This window comes from Tursiops truncatus, chromosome 4 (genome assembly GCF_011762595.2).
Source record: "Tursiops truncatus isolate mTurTru1 chromosome 4, mTurTru1.mat.Y, whole genome shotgun sequence".
Classification (NCBI taxonomy): Eukaryota; Metazoa; Chordata; class Mammalia; order Artiodactyla; family Delphinidae; genus Tursiops; species Tursiops truncatus.
Genome location: NC_047037.1, coordinates 30,525,774 through 30,542,549, shown reverse-complemented (window position 1 = coordinate 30,542,549; position 16,776 = coordinate 30,525,774). Strand labels below are relative to the sequence as shown.

Sequence of the window (16,776 nt, the reverse complement as noted above, 5' to 3'; positions counted from 1 at the left end):
TGGGGGAAGGACCCAGGCTTCAGACCAGTTGATAATCCCTGAATGCCTCTTCCAAAACGCAGCCCACGAGAGGCTTCCTCTTGAATCACAGACCACTTGGCCTAGCTAGTCTCTCACTCTCTCCAAGGAAATACAAAGAATGAAAGAAAACTGATGAGCTAGTCCTAAGATTCTGCTTGCTTAAAAAAGTAAAGCCTCATTTGATACAGGAATTTTGCCATCATTTAACAAATGATCTGAAAGAGCAAACTCTCAGTTTTTGGTAAAAAGGGAAAGCTTCATCATTCTGTCGACAGGATAAGAAATCACCCCTTTAAAGCTTTACCTAGTAGGAACAATAGGATGACTACCACAAGCCTGATTTTGAATAGTTTATTAAAGGAAAGGTGAAGCATCAGTTTCAAATTGTACAAAAGGAAAAAAACCTCATATTGCAAATGTACAATTTACAGAATTACTAGCAAAACCAATCAAGGAGACACTGAAAATACAAAAATTCGATTGACTTCAAACTGAACTGGAAACCCATTGGAGTCGATATTACGCCTTTTCTGTTGCACGGTAGTCCACAATTCTAAGTCAGCATCTGTTTGTTTGTTTTCCACGTGAAACTGTCAAGCCAAGGATCAATCTGTGCAGGTGCCAGGGCACTTCCCAGCCTGCTCCCTGGCCAGAACCACAGGCGGGCAGGGCTGGCGTGGTGGACAGTCCAATCATCCCCGCCCCTTCACTTCCAGTGAAACCCACATTTCTGGAGGAAAGCGAGACCCCAGCCCCAACTGGAGCCCAGGAATTGCTCAATTAGCAGATAAAACATTTTTGGTGACCAAGTTTTTTTCAGAACTGTACAAATGTTGAGAAAAGTTTGTTTTGTCTGTTTACTAAAAGGATGAATAAAATAATCCATTTTGCTTTCCCACATAGTCACTGGGTGCACAGATTTTTTTTTTTTTTAAATGCTTTTGTTTTTTGGTAAAAAGGGAAAGCCTCATCACTCTGTTGCAGCTACTTTACTTTAAAAACCAGCCCAGAAACAGCTGTAAATGGATTGGTTTGGAAGTTCTGAGGCTTACTTTAAAAATCAGAAAGGAAGAAAGTGGGCTTTTTAAAATAACAGTAGCAGCAAGTCATAAAAGTCTAAGCAGAATGTAACTCTAAACCATTAAAGGCTGTCCTGAAGATTCATAATTTCTTTCCCCCAAAGAATTATCCTTAATATGCACATTTAACACTGAAATGTTGCTGTATTTCAAGGTAAGCGTAAGACCTTCACCCTCTAAGCACAGACTTCTATGCAGCACATACGTCTATAATCGGTAAACTTAATTAATTCACAAAATTAGTGCATAAGGGTATTAAGTGCATGGGAAGTAGACACGGTTATGTTACACTTAAAATTACGTTTGAATGGCGAAGGAGTTCTTCATGATTATCTTTTTAAGAAAATGGAAGTCCATGTAACTTGAATTTGGCAGGGCATGAACTAAGTGGTAAAAACAGCAAACTGATAACTTGAGAACCGTTTTTGTTTTACTGAGAATACTTTATTTGCTGGTAGAAGTTGCTAAAAATGCACAGAACAAATACCAATAGAAAATGTACTGTATTTGAATCTCCCTAATCTATATAAAATGAATGGTGTACAGCATCTGTTGGAAAAATGGCTGCTTGGACATGTCTTATTTTATGCCCCCTTATAAATAAAAATAAACCTTTTTATTCAAGAGTATATAAAATCGGGGAATTCATATCCATGTCCACAGAGGGTATATGGTTTTTGGCAGAGATGCACTGTCAGAGTTTCATCTTAGCTTGTCAGTATTCTGCTCCTCCATATTTCTGTGTTCCACAAGGTCCAACCAAATCCAGTGAGCTCCAAAACACTCTTCGGCAATTAGGATGAGCTGCTTTACTCATAGGTTTAATAAAAATGGTTAGCTTTTAAAACATAAAAAGGCAAAATGTTAAAACGGTTTTTAAATTGTACAACAGGAAAATAAAGTTAAAAATATTTTTTTTTACTCAATGCTGAGCTTTCATAAAACAGGTGTATTACAGTGTTTATCTTGACAGCTGTTTGTTTTAAAAATTTAAAATTTCTTCCTCCCTCCAGAAAAACACACACATCTGTATTGGGATAAGTCCAATAATAGGACACAAATGATTTTTCAGGTCAGTCTTTCTGAGGTGACATTCACCAACATTCTCTTGGGTAATTTACATGCTCCTCTTCTGTCACTGCAAAAAGGGATTGACCTCAATCATTTGATTAAAAAACAAATCAGATCACATCAAAAGTGTTTTTTTCCCCATACAAGCTATCACAGTATATAGGCCTCTAGCTCTAAATAATAGAGTTCCAGATTTGTAAATTTTCTTCAGACTTCAGAACATAGGCATTCCAAATCCCTAGAAAAAGTGAAACACAATTATTAAATTCATGCATAAACAAGACCCAGAAACCATAATAAAGAACAGTAATAATTTAACATTTACTGAATCGTCTTCTATGATAGCTGCAGAATCAAAGAAATCTGGCCTCAGCTCAGCTCTCTCTCGCCGATTTCTTGATGGGGGCTGGAAAGAGAGGCCAGATACTTAATTTTTTCCTGAGATACATTAAGACAATGAACTGTGATAATCAGCTAATATTTCTAATAGTATCATAAATATAAAGAACTGTTAAGGGTCAATTTGAAAGGAAAAGAATCTGGCTTTTACAGGAGCATACATTAAAGAAAAATGTAACAGTATTTGGCTTTTAATTATCACTTAGATAAATTATAAATTAGATAAAAATAAATTTCAAATTACAATAAATGTGTAAATGCATATAAATAATTTTTGGGCCTATAAACAAAGAACATACCTCTCAATCATGGAATAATTATAAGATTGATCAAACACTAGGTGACAAAACTTCATTAAATTCCCCAGAGCAGGTAGATGGACAGCTACTGATGGGTGGGTTGAGGGAGGGTTACAGATTGGATATGGTCTCATTTACATTTCTTACCAAACCTTTTCATTATGGAAAATTCAGAACATACAAAGCAGAACGCTATGGGGTAAATTATGTCCCCCCAAATTAATATGTTGAACTCCTAACCCCTAGACCACAGAATGTGACCATATGTGGAGACAGGGCATTTAAAGAGGTAAGTAAAAGGAGATCGTATGGGTGGGTTCTAATCCAATGTGATCCATGTTCTTATAAGAAGAGGAGACACGCACAGAGGAAAGATCAGGTGAAGACAAAGGGAGAAGATGGCCACCTACAAGTCAAGGAGAGAGGCCTCAGAATGAAATCAAACTTGCTGACACCTTGCTATTTGACGTCTAGCCTCCAGAACTGTGAGAAAATACATTTCTGTTGAAGCCACCCAGTCAATGGTATTTGTTATGGCAGTCTAGCAAATTAGTACATAGAGAAAGCAGTATGATGAACTCCCATACACCCATCACCCAGCTTAAACAATTTTCAAACATTTGGCCAATCTTGTTCCATTGAATTCCTGTTTTTTTCTTCTCCATGTCATTTCACGTATGACTACTTCAGTATGTATCTCTTAACAGATAAAAACTTTTAAAAAACATAACTACCATGTATTACTATTTCTGACAAAGAAAATTTCTTAATATCACCTACACTTAGTCCATATTCAGATTTCCTTATTTTAAACATGTCTCTTCACATTGAACAAATAAGGTCCATATTCTGCATTTGGTTGCTATGTTGGAATGCAGTGTACACAGACTCCAATTTAAAGTGCAAGAGGCCAGATGAACATGCTATACTGAAAGATCTAGTGTAAGCTGTTTTTCATGAAGGTAATAAGGAGCCAGTTCCTGTTATTGCCAGAATTGAAAATCTGACTGCTTTGAAAACAGGCTTGAAAAACATAAGCTCATCCAAATGCCCACAAGTGCTACAAGCGCTACACGGGCCCTGCCCACTGTTGGTCAATGTTACCTCCTCCTCCTCTTCCTCTCACGGGGTTCTGAAAACAAGAGCATCATCTTACACCAACACCTTCACATATTTTAACAGAAGAAAAATGTATTGAACTTCCTTACCAGGTCAATAACCATAGTATCTTCAAATTCTTCATTCATATCTTCTAACTGACTCCGGGACGACATCATTACATCTTCAAAGATGGGCTCAGCATCTTCCTCCATTAGACCCCGACTGATACAGAAAAAGCATAGTCAGAAAGCTGTTCAGACTGATACAACCTGGAGTTCTGGCTCTTACACTGCGTCTTTTAACCAATGAAAGCACACCTTCCAATTACAACCAGTAGACTGCACAAATTATGATATTGAACTCTAAGGGAATTAAGAATCATTCATTTGGTTAACTCAAGATTTCATCTCAACTCATCAGAAGGAAGTATAATTTAAATGCAGTAACAATATTACTAGCTAGCTATGTATCAATTCCCACAGAACTCTTAAGTGATTGGTGCCATTATTATCCCAAATTTACAAATGAGGAACCAGAGGCACAGAGGTTTTAGAGCTTATCCAAGGCCACACGGCTGGCAAGTTGCATACTAGGATTTAAATGCTGAAAGCCTCAAGCACCCATGTCCTCCATTCCTATCCTACGCTGCATAGCATATCCTAAATTATGATTTTAACTCCTCTTCTAAGACCAAACATCAGAGAAACCCAAGTCGTTACACAAAATGACCATCACACAGTGATCATGTTCTTGTGACACTTGATGTAACACTTACACGGCATGCCTTACTCCAGTTCTCACTTTCATGTAGTTCATTCCTGTTCTGTCCTTCCGATTTAAGTCTTCTAATTTCGGCTGGCCTAACCAAGAGATCTGCATCTGAGGACTAAGAGAGGGTACTATTATTCATTTTGTGGCAGCAGATGAGGAATTTAGGTCATCAGTCCCATGCTAAAACAGCCATAGTTGGTTGGCCTAATCCCCATGTAAGGGGAGTTAGCTGGATTTATTCCAGGGTCAAGGTTGAGATCATTATCAAAGGACCTGTCTTTGCAGAAATGGCAGTAAACTGGAGATCCCTAAGTCTCCAAGAGAAGCTGGCTGTGGAGGCTAGTTGTTAGGTGTGAAGGCAATCAGAATATGTCACCCCAAAATATGCTTCTTTGAGATAAAAACTGTTTTGAGCTGAAGGCAATTAAGAAGTAGTAAAACACAGAAAAAGTTCCCCCTTTTCTGCCTAAAGGCAGGAAATAAATTCTCCTTTTACTGGAGACAGACTCTTATCAGCCCAGAGATGGCAGCAGAGGAACGTGCAAACAAATCCTGTTAAACGAATGCTTATCTTCCTAGTTAAGATGAGGACTACCTAGCCCTAGTTGGACTACCCCAGTCCAAACTCGTTTGTCTTGTCATTTCTTCACAATTTTGTCTAAAGGGCTTAAAAGCTTCCTGCTCTGGTCACTTCTTTAGGTCTTCATTCTCTTGTGAAGGCTCCCATGTACATGTAAAAATTTAATAAAATTTGTATGCTTTTCTCCTATTAATCTGTCTTTGTCAGTTAAATCTTTAGACCCAGCCAGGGGCCCTAAGAAGGTTGAGGAAAACTTTTTCCTCCCCAACAGGTGCTTAAATTATCAGCTTCTTTCCCCAAATCCCTGCTAAACAAGAGCGCTTCTCACACTTCTGTATCCAGCTGCTGCCCTACTTACAAGTGTTCCTAGCTGCACACTCAGTCCCCGAAGGGACAGGAATGATGCTGGCTTCGTTGCTCAGAGCTCTCCAGAGCTGAACAAGGGAGGGTAGATCACATTTTTTCTCAGTCCTTCTGAGGAAGTTTGGACTCAGGTACATGCTGAGCCAAATCACCTGTACTCTATCCTTACTGGCACGTGGACACTTGCATAAAATCAACATGACTCTTGGGATGGAAACTTGAACGATTTTAGGTAGCTAAAATCTGCCGCATAAAGTTCTCTCGAAGCAGCTGTCTTTATATCATGTTAGGCTGCCACCTTGATTCAACCTATAAATCTGTAGCAGGAAAAAGACGACAGACCACAGCCAGGAGGGACTGACATGGTAAGGTCAGGGAAGCAAGGCTCCAATACGGAGGATACCCCCCCTCCCCCAGTAGGAAATGGAGTGGGAGTGCTGGTCATAAGGCAAACTACCCTCTAAGATGGCCCAGTTATGCAGTGGCTGACAAAGATGATCCTTTCAGCTTTGAAGAAGGCAGATCCTCAGAGCAAAGATTCCTTATGAAAACCCAGGATCTGAATTCTTGTAACACTGCCCCTTTCTATTTTCAACCTGCTAAATTTGTTGAGTTCTAGTGAGAATTCTCTCTTATCCATCAGAGTAATTCACAGCATTACTCTAATATGAACAGAAACACAAGTGAGGAGCTTACAGACTTTCAAAGTTGAATGGAAAATAACAAAGAAAAAGTTAAGGTTTTCAAAGCAAAAGTCATGCCATCACCCTGCCTTTTCCAAGATTTTCAGAGCCGTGGTACTAGAAAACAGTTTAATCGCTAGTGCAGTAAAAAAAAGGTAAGAGCTTGATTATCCTACAGAAAGGACCGCTATTCTCAGAATTTATCACTGCTTTAACAATTCTTAATCTATGAACAGTTCAAGTTTAAAATATAAACCAAGACAAAGTACTATTAATTAAATGGCTGATAAAAGTAATAGTCTATTTGGTGTTCAGACTAGGAACAACCTTAGCAGAGACTCTTCTAGGCTCTCTCGCCAAGGAAGTAAACCTGCATGTGTTCTTGGCAAATCTCTGAGAAGAAACAGACCTGCCCAATGAATCTGCAAACTCCAAATGAAATCAGCACTTAGTAAGACACCATGCATCTATAGGTCTCTAGACTTTGAGGAACTGAGATCCACAAGTGTTTGCAGACTTATTATACATCTTCTAATATAAGTTATTTAAACTCTGGTTTTGTTTTCTCATTAACTGAGAAAACAATACGCTCAGAAGAAATAATTTTTCTTACTTTAACAGTTGCAGGTTTTATGCCAAGAAAACAATTTTTTTACTACTTACTTGTGTAAAAAGTCAGGTTCAGAACCATGTTCAGACTCAGGCTCCTGAATCTGCTCTCCCATGGGCCGGCTATTCTCTCGCAGAACAGTGGAAGTGAGCTGTGGTGCCGGCAGGGGGCCAGGAGTCTGAATCATGGTGTCAGTCCTGTTCAGCCACGTATTATCCAGACTTTCATCTGTAAAATTCCAGTTAATGAGTGTCACAGAGTGTCATGGGTGGAATGAACTCTGGTAGAAGTTATAGCATAGATTTAAAGAGCATGGCTCTGGAGTAGACTGCCTAGGTTTGAATTCCAGTTACACCACTCACTTGTGTGACTTTGTATAAGCTATTAAATTTCCAAAATTCAGTCTGCTCATATACAAAAGGGGATATTGGTAACTGACCTCATTGAGTTGTAAGGCTTAAATAAGGTAATGTATGTAAACATCAAATGTTAGCTATCCTACATTATCATCTCTTCCAAGTCCCTCCATCCCTACAGAAGGGGAAGAATGTGGCCAGCCAGAGAGACCCCTCTAACCTTCCTTTTGCTCAAGCAATAAAAGGCCTATTTACTGGGTCTTAGAGGGGCGCCAGGCAACAGCACTTAAAATCTGGCTGGCCTTTACTGAGAAATCAGCAAATCCTGTTACACAATTAGGCACTGGTCACCAGAGAAGTAACTCTTTGGCCAGGTTATACTTGCGGGGCTGGATTGAGGGACTCACTGATTTCATGCCTCTAACTTCTACCTCTTTAGAGAAGTCTTCTCTGATCACCCCACTCAGCCCCCAACTTACCATTCTTTTTTAGCTTCCAGAGGAAACAAAATCATTCTCGCTCACTTAGGGCTCAATTATACACTGTCCTGCATTGGCAGGTGATCTGTCATGTGTATATGTTATCTCTGTAATTAGATTTAAGTTTCTTCAAGAGACCGGGCACTATTTTTTCCTTCTTCTAAAGATCATTTATAAAGATTTGAACAGATTAAATTACTATTTATAGCATTATTTGCATATCTAAATCCTGATAAAATGCTACATGAAGTTCTACCTACAAAATTCTAAATTACAGTTGACCTTTGAACAATACGGTTTGAACAGCATGGGTCCACTTAAACGCAGATTTTTAAAAATAAGTATGTACTCCAGTACTACACGATCCACAGTTGGCTGAATCCACGGATACAGAATCAAGTACATGGACTGTAAAGTTAGATACGGATTTTCAACTCCATAGGTGGCTGGTGCCCCTAATGCTCCCCCTCACCCCACTCTTCTAGGTCAACTGCATTTTCTTGATGTGGGAAGACTTAAAAAATAGTATTACTGCTATGTGTTTCCTTCTGAAGAATTTTAATCACAAAATGTAGTATGAATCCCATTGTTTTTCCTCCCCCAATAAGTCTCAGAGACATGTGCATGTGAGGCTCCTCCTTTGCCATCAAGCATTCTCTCTCTCTCAGTGTATTCTCCAGTTTCTAAAATTTTGTCAGACACATGTATGTTCTGGATAGGCTTTTCTGTTCTTGGAAATACCTACCTATTGTCTGGTTAAGGTCATTCCACTGATCTGAAGCTCACTACTGAATCTCTTCAGCAAAGATATGTTACATCTTTTCTTCATACCACTTTTCATTCAACATTTAATTCAAAACTTTTATTCTCTGCTGCACTTAAAATTTTATGATCATAGGAATGGTCTTATTTAGGTTCTTAACCTGGTAAACCATCTTTCAGCTTTCTACTACATGTCATCCTTTCCAGAAAAATTTTCCCTGATTCATTATGAGTTTGGTCACTCCCTGTATGTTTCCAAAGAACGTTTTTGGCCCATCAGAGCACTCACCACGCTGAACTGAAATTGCCTGCTTCTCTGTCTCCCTTTCTTCACTGGGAATTAATACCCAATCTCCAGCATCTAGTACAGTTCTTAGGAAGGTGCTTAGTAAAAGAGTAACTTCAGGAAGAACTCACTCTTCTTGAAGAGATCCTCCTAACCCTCAAGATTCCTCAATGAAAACACTTCTTGCAAAGCTCTCTCATCTTCATTCCAAACAGATGAAACTCTGTTGCTTAAGGGTTCTGGACATGTAACTTACCTTAGTTACTTGGTAAATTTGAAACTGATATGGAGCAAGTTTTCTTTTTTGCAATTTAATGATTACCAAATTAGGTTATCTGGTCCATATATGCTTCTCCGTCCTGAGGACGGTAATACTAACTGCTCCATTAATGTATAGATAAATGGTTACCTAAATTCTCTAAGCCTTTGGTTTCTTCTGTGTAAAACCTGGATAATACTGTTGAACTCAGAATTGATTTATAAAACATCTATACAGCATTTATTATGTGCCAGGGACTGACCTAAGTGCTTTACAAATATTAGTCAAATAAATGATTAAGTGATGTAATGCACGTAAAACACATTCTTGGTATAGCAAGGATTTGATGAACTCTGGCTAAGATGACCATTACATCTAAGAAAAGCTGTGAGCAGAAAAAAAATACAGATAGAGGAATAGATGTGGGGTGCCCTGATAAAAAGGGCACCCTGCTCTAGAAGACATTTCCGAAAGGAAATGACTGGCATCATTCTTTAGAGAACAGTTCAGGATCTTATACTATAACGACAGGGTTCTGTATTTTCATTTTCTGGGCCAAAAAGATTTTAAGCCCCAAAACTGAAACTTGAAAGGTAATCTTAAACTTTACTATCAAGTCTGTAAATATTTTCAAATCTTTTATTCTCTTCAAAATATACATTCAGCCTAATCTACTGACTGATGCAAGAAAAGGGGCATTACTATATGATGACAACAGCAGCTAACATTTATCAAATGCTGCCTATGTGCCAAGCACTGTGCTAAGTAATCACTGTGTGTGCGCTAAGTTTTTTTGGGGAAGTGTCTAATTTAATATTCACAATAGCTAACAGGACAGATACTCAGGTCATCCTTCATCTGATCAGTGATTGAGGCTTAGAGAGGTTCAGTAACATGCTCAAAGGTTACACAGCTGAAAAACGAGAAAGCCAGGTCTGAATTCTAGAACTCTGAATTTAAGAGTTTGTGCTCTTCATCAATAGTTAATACTGCCTCCCCAATGATGAAAGAAACATTAGACTTAAATTCTAATTAATTTTGCTGCAGATCTCAGCAAAGTCTTTGATGAGTCACTATTTTTTAGCAGCAGAGGTAAACAGAAGGTTGTGAACAGGGGCAACAGAGCGTGATGCAGATCACTGTCCTCTCTTGCTTTGGAGAGATTCTATTAGGAGAAGCATGGAGATGGAGCAAGATTATTTGGGGAAATAAGCATTTTTACTTTGAGTTTTCTTAGTTTAAGACTAATGCTTTGTTTAATAAAGCAATCTTTAGTCTTTTTGGATATAGGAATATCTATTATTGATCGCATTTTCATGACAGTTCAACTCCCTGTTCCCCATAGCCTATGAGGGTTAAAAAACCAGATCTGGCCATCACTAATTTAATATACAAAAATAAATTATCCAACCAAGTGGTGGAAATGGAAAGTTGTTCTGGTATATTCATTGTGCTGCAGAGTTCCATCCTCAATTTACCAAAATCTCTCCTATATTAGGATGCATTTTGATAGAATAACATTATGACTGTCTTATTTTAAATTTTAACGTATTAGAGATCTATGGTAAGGGGATCAGTTTTATAAACCTTCCTGTCTCCTCTTTTTCTCTGTGCCTATCTTCCTCTGTGTTCAATGCTTTTTCAAGCTCTTTTTCCTTGACCCGCTTCTGTCCAGTTTTGTCTGTTACAACCTTTGTGGCTGAACCTCTCAGTGTATATGAAACATACAAGGAAATAATGTGCTTAACAGTATTATCTTGCTTCAACGGATTATTCACCACTTTATTTTTCTTGATACTATCAGGCACACTATTTGCCTCATAGTATAAAGGCACACTTACCTTCTACTCGTTTTTTGTGAAGTGGAGGTCGTCCTTTCTTATTCCTTACTGAGGAGGTTTTGCTGCTGCTACTTCCACTGTTCACGGACATTCTATCATCTTCACCTCCAGTGACTAATGAATTTCTATAGGAGATGAGTGGAAGCCATACATCCTCCCTCCTTTCCATCATCTGTTCCGTTAGGAATTTTTCTAGGTATGAGTGACTAGAAACACAAAAGAAGCAGTCATTTTTATGGAAGCAGTTCATGCATCACTTATTTAATTTTTTTTTCATAACCTGAGGCTCTCTCTCTCTCTGAAGGTTCTGAAGAATCCTTAAGGACACACATTAAACTATTAACAGTGGTTACCTTTAGAAAGAGAGGGATTGAGAATTTAAGGTTTTGCTTCACAAATTCCTGGAATACTTTTTTTTTTTTTTTTTTTTGCGGTACACGGGCCGCTTACTGTTGTGGCCTCTCCCGCTGCGGAGCACAGGCTCCAGATGCGCAGGCTCAGTGGCCATGGCTCACGGGCCCAGCCGCTCCGCGGCATGTGGGATCCTCCCGGACCGGGGCACGAACCCGTGTCCTCTGCATCGGCAGGCGGACTCCCAACCACTGCGCCACCAGGGAAGCCCCTCAGGAATACTTTTAAACAAGCAAATGTATTACTAAGGGTGTATGTGTATTTCTTCCTTTACTCCTTTCTTTGTTTTTAAATACCAATGTTTAAAAAAAAAATCAGAAGTCTGGCTCAAAAAGGTTATTGAATTTTCTTTTAAAGTGTTCAAACCAGGGCAGGATTTCTAGAATGGTGGCGTGAGGAGCTTGGCATACCCTCTCCCCAGCAAAACAACCTGTTTGGTGTTGGTTGTTGATAGTGGGGGAGGCTATGCACATGTAGAGGCAGGGGGTCTATGGGATGGCAACTCTCTGTACCTTCTCCTCATGTTTGCTATGAACCTAAAACTGCTCTAAAAAATTAAAGTTAAAATAAATAACATAGATAAATTAAATCACATGTTTTCCTGTTAGTCTGGAAGACTGTACATGGCCCAAGACTGCCCTTCTCAGGAGCAATCAGTGAGGGACCTTCTAAGCTGCCGGTCCCCTGGCTGACCATGGGGCAAAGTAAACAACCTGAACTGTGATAGCAGCTTTCAAAAGCCACACCCACATCCAACAGTAAAAATCTAACTTGCTAAGGAGGTTTAAGCACAACCTTTGATTAATAAGGGGCTGACACAGGCTAAATAATAAAAAAACAAGGGAAAAAAAGATCTGAGTAGGGACAGCAGAGGCTGCATACTGCAAGAGAACAGACCTCACAGAGTTTGTTACTCCAAATAAATGACCAAGCAATCAACAACAACTATCTCTAGGAGGATAAAGAATGAATATCAAGAGTAGCTAAATTATTATTTTACAATGTATCACATATGCAATATATTATCTAAAATGGTCAGTTTGCAACAAAAAATTATGAGACAAAGAAACAGGGAAATGTAATCCATATGTAGGAAAAAAACCCCAAGCAATAGAAACTTGGCCCACAACTGCAAAGCAATTATTATACATATGTTCAAAGAACTAAAGAAAACCATGTCTAAAGAATTAAAAGTATAATAACACTATCTCTCATTAAATAGAGAACATGAATATGAAGATAGAAATATAAAAAAAAGAATCAAATGGAAATTCTGCAGTACAACAATGGAAATTAAAAAGTCACTAAAGGTGCTCAACAGATCTGAGCTGGCAGAAGAGAAATCAGTTATCTTGAACACATATCAATAGAGATTATGTAATCTGAAGAGCAGAGAGAAAAAAAAAAAATGAAGAAAAATGAACAGTGCCTGAGAGAAATGTGGGATTCATTAAGTACACTGACATGTATAATGGGAGTACCAGGAGAAGAAAGGTGTAGAAATAAATGTGAAGAAATATGGCTAATCACTTCCAAATTTGATGAAAAACACAAATCTACACATTTTCAAAGCTCAACAAAGTCCAAGCAGGATAGCTGCAAAGAGACCCACAACCAGATGTATCGCAGTGAAAATGATGAATGCCAAAGATTAAAAAATCTTGAAAAGTATCAATAGTAAGAGAAAAGTAACTCATTACACACAAGGGAACTCCCAATAAGTTTAAAAGCTGACTTCTCATCAGACACAGTAAAGGCCAGAAGGAAGCAGGATAACATAGTCAATGTGCTGAAAGTAAAACGCTATCAACCCAAAATCTTGTATCTAGAAAACTGTATTTCAAAGCTAAAGATGAAACAAAAACACTCTCAGGTGAACAAAAGCTTAGAGAATTTGTTGCTGGCTTACTTGCTTTACAAGAAATACTAAAGGAATTTCTTCAGGCTAAAAACAAATCAGAGAGTAATCTGAATTTACAGGAAAAAACAGAGTGCTGAAGGTAATTACCAGGTAGTCATAAAGGACAATATAATTGCATATATACTTATCTTTTGTCCTTTTCACTGATTTTAAAAAGCAATTGTATAAAACTATGCATTGCTCTGTCACTGGAACAATAACATAGAAATGTGTATTTGACAATGTACACAAAAAAAGTGTGTGACAGCAAAGATGTATTAGAGTAAGGAAATGATAGCAGATGGTATTTCATACCCACAACTATGAAAATAACTAAAAAATATAATTAAAGATCTCTGAAGGAATTAAAATGTTACACTAGAAAATAGCCATTTAATATAAAAGAAGGCAATAAAAAGGGAAAAACAAAGGTACAGACATATAAAAAATAGAAATTATTATGGCAGAGATTGTTTCAAAAGAAAAAACATGATCTAACTACAGGCATGCCTCATTTTATTGTGCTTTGCTTTACTGTGCTTTGCAGATACTACATTTTATACAAATTGAAGGTTTGCAGTAACTCTGCATTGTCAAGATGATGGTTAGCATTTTTAAGCAATAAAGTATTTTTTAATTAAGGTATGGACACTGTTTCTAAGACATCATGCCATTGCACACTTAACAGACTACAGTGGAGTGTAAATATAACTTTTCTATGCACTGAGACACCAAAAAATTCGGTGACTTGCTTTACCTATTACAATATTTACTTTCTTGTGGTGGTCTGGAAGTGAACCTGCAATATCTCTGAGGTATGCCTGTATATGCTGTCTACAAGAAACACACTTTAGATTCAAAGGCAAAAAGACAGAAAGTGAAAGGATGGAAAGAAAGCTATACCATGCAAATAGTAACTAAAATAGAGCTGGAGTGGTTACACTAGTATCAGACAAAATAGACTTTAAGAGAAAAATTACTAGGGACAGAGGAGAACATTTTATAGTGATAAGTAAGAGTCAATCCACCAGGAAGACATAACAATTATAAACATATATACAACTAACAACAGAGCCCCAAAATACACATGAAGTGAAAACTGAGAACTGAAAGGAGAAATAACAATTCAGTAAAAATAGTTAGAGACTTTAATACCCCACTTACAGTAATGGATAGAACAAACGAACAAAAGAAAATAGAAGACTTGAACAGCATCCTAAAGAAAACTATAAGCGAAATGGACCTTCAATCTTCTTGAAACCAGTCAAAAACAAAATAAAACTAAAATATAATTAATATAAAAGGAAAGAAGAAAGTGTTCCACAATAGTTAAGCCAGTGTTCATAGATCTTTGAATTAGAGAATAAGAAATCATTTCCACTTGCAAATTCTAGGGTACTGAAAGGTAAACAATCAAAGAAAAACTATACAAAAGTTTGAAAGAAAATTATAGTCCCCTAAAATAGGGGTCCCCAACCCCCAGAGTCTGTTAGGAACCAGGCCGCACAGCAGGAGGTGTGCGGCGGGTGAGCAAGCAAAGCTTCATCTGCCGCTCCCCACAGCTCACATTACCACCTGAACCATTCCCCACCCCCACCCCCCATCCATAGAAAAACTGTCTTCCACGAAACTGGTCCCTGGTGCCAAAAAGGTTGGGGACCGCTGCCCTAAAACAACCAATCAGAGCCTAAGTTACCAAGAGTAATTATATCTAGATGATTTTTCTCAAAAATTAAACATTTAAAATTATAATGGTGTCATGATAAAAGCCACTTGTCCTGCAACATGCAACTTACACAGTCTTTTTGTCTTGTCGAAGAAGTTTAGATGAAAATTCACTTAGTACTTCTAGGAAAGCCAGATTAGGAGGCGGATATTCTTGTCCTTTCTGATTTTGGTATTTAAAGGCAAATTCTATGCCATCCCTGAAATAAAAGAAAATATTGTCTTATTCTTCCAAATAGCTAGTATAGTTCTTCAATGGGCTAGAATTTCAAAAATAGTTGGGAAGGCAGCAAAATCATCACTGAAGGTAGTAAAATCTGACAAATTCAAATGGTAAAATAATGTTAATTTGTATGACATAGTTGCATAATATTTAATTTTATTATTTACAGTGGAAAACAACTTATATTGTGAACATGTATTTCACAACTTATATTGGGAAAAATAATAAGAAATAGCTAAACACCCACAAAGCTAAATTCCTGTGTAGCTTTTAGAGATAACAGAATACCCTGGAAAGATACTGAGATTGTTAGAAAATTTGGTTCTTAGAGCTGGTCATGGTACCAAGCAGGTGTCTGAGTTTTTGTAAGATACTTAAAATTTTCTGTCATTCAGTTTTCCATTATGAAATGAGGTTTCCATTATGAAATGAAGTTGCACAGTGCTTTTAAACAGATGTCTCCCACAACACTTTCTCACCAATAGACCAGATAAGAACATCCTGTTAAACTTTCCTTTCTATACTTTATAAGATGAAAAAATGTGTGAAGTAAGTAACTATTTTTCAAATTAAAAATACTCTCCTGGTTGAGAATCACTAGATTAGACAACCTCTAAAGTTCTCATAACTTGAAAATTCTAAAATTTGTCACTTTAAAAATTGGTCATATAATAGTTGTTTCTGGTAAATTCCAGTAAACCAGACTGTATATAACAGAGTGTTTATTTAGCTCACTCACTTGTGAAGCGTGGCAACTGCTTCTCGTGTCTTGATCTGGTCCAATCCGAATGTAAGGGCAAAGCGACGTGCCAATTCTTTAATGCCACTTACATGGGCAGATGTCCTATCTAGGTTGGGACCTTGCTCTTGAACAAGTTCATTAAACAACTGGTAGAAAGAAAAAAAAAGAGGAAAAAACCTATAGTTAAGAAATATTTATTTATTGTTAGAATAAGTAATATAATTTAAAAATATTTAAAAGCCATATGGTAAAACACATATTTCCCTCCTTGTACTAACAGTAGCCACACTGTTCCCATTCTCCAAGTCATCTACTATTTCTTGAGCTCATTTTCATGCTAGTTGTGTGATTAAATGCAAACCGAATTTCTTTTTTACCAAAAAGGAACACATTTTGGGTTGGGAAAAGGAAATATGTTTACAAAAATATACTACGTATTCATAAACATCTATGTATTCTTTTTGTTGTTTTCACAGGAATGGTAATATATGAAATACAGGGTTCAGAACTTTGTTTTTTGACAAGAACATTATGTAAAAGAAGACCATTAAGATACAGGGGGTGATTTTTCCCACCCAATAAAACAAAATATACAAAAAAGTTCTTAAACTGAGTGAAGAGGTTTTATAATTACATAGACATTACATATATTGTATCAAAATAACAGAAACAAAACTCTGGAGTACTAAAGAATATAAAAGCAATCATCATTCTGTCATCAAAGTCAGACACTTAGATTATCTGCCTTCCCTTCTATTATGAAAGACGGATAACCCAAGCTTTCATCTAAAGCCACTCCCTGCTTATGTACTGAA

General features: G+C 37.4%; 1 protein-coding gene across 3 annotated transcripts in view; it reads right to left on the bottom strand.

Moving 5' to 3' along the window:
- Positions 1-357: 357 nt before the first annotated feature.
- The window catches only part of STAG1 (STAG1 cohesin complex component), a 419,314-nt gene continuing 402,895 nt past the window's right edge, over positions 358-16,776 (bottom strand). For all 3 annotated transcript variants that reach the window (XM_019934217.3, XM_073803799.1, XM_019934218.3), the window contains 8 exons: positions 15,959-16,107; positions 15,068-15,196; positions 10,961-11,166; positions 7,031-7,205; positions 4,746-4,856; positions 4,078-4,192; positions 2,497-2,577; positions 358-2,409 (listed from right to left, as the gene is read on the bottom strand). In XM_019934217.3, the coding sequence (XP_019789776.1) occupies positions 2,386-2,409; positions 2,497-2,577; positions 4,078-4,192; positions 4,746-4,856; positions 7,031-7,205; positions 10,961-11,166; positions 15,068-15,196; positions 15,959-16,107 (990 nt within the window). In that variant the 3' untranslated portion in view covers positions 358-2,385. The remainder of the gene's footprint in view (positions 2,410-2,496; positions 2,578-4,077; positions 4,193-4,745; positions 4,857-7,030; positions 7,206-10,960; positions 11,167-15,067; positions 15,197-15,958; positions 16,108-16,776) is intronic.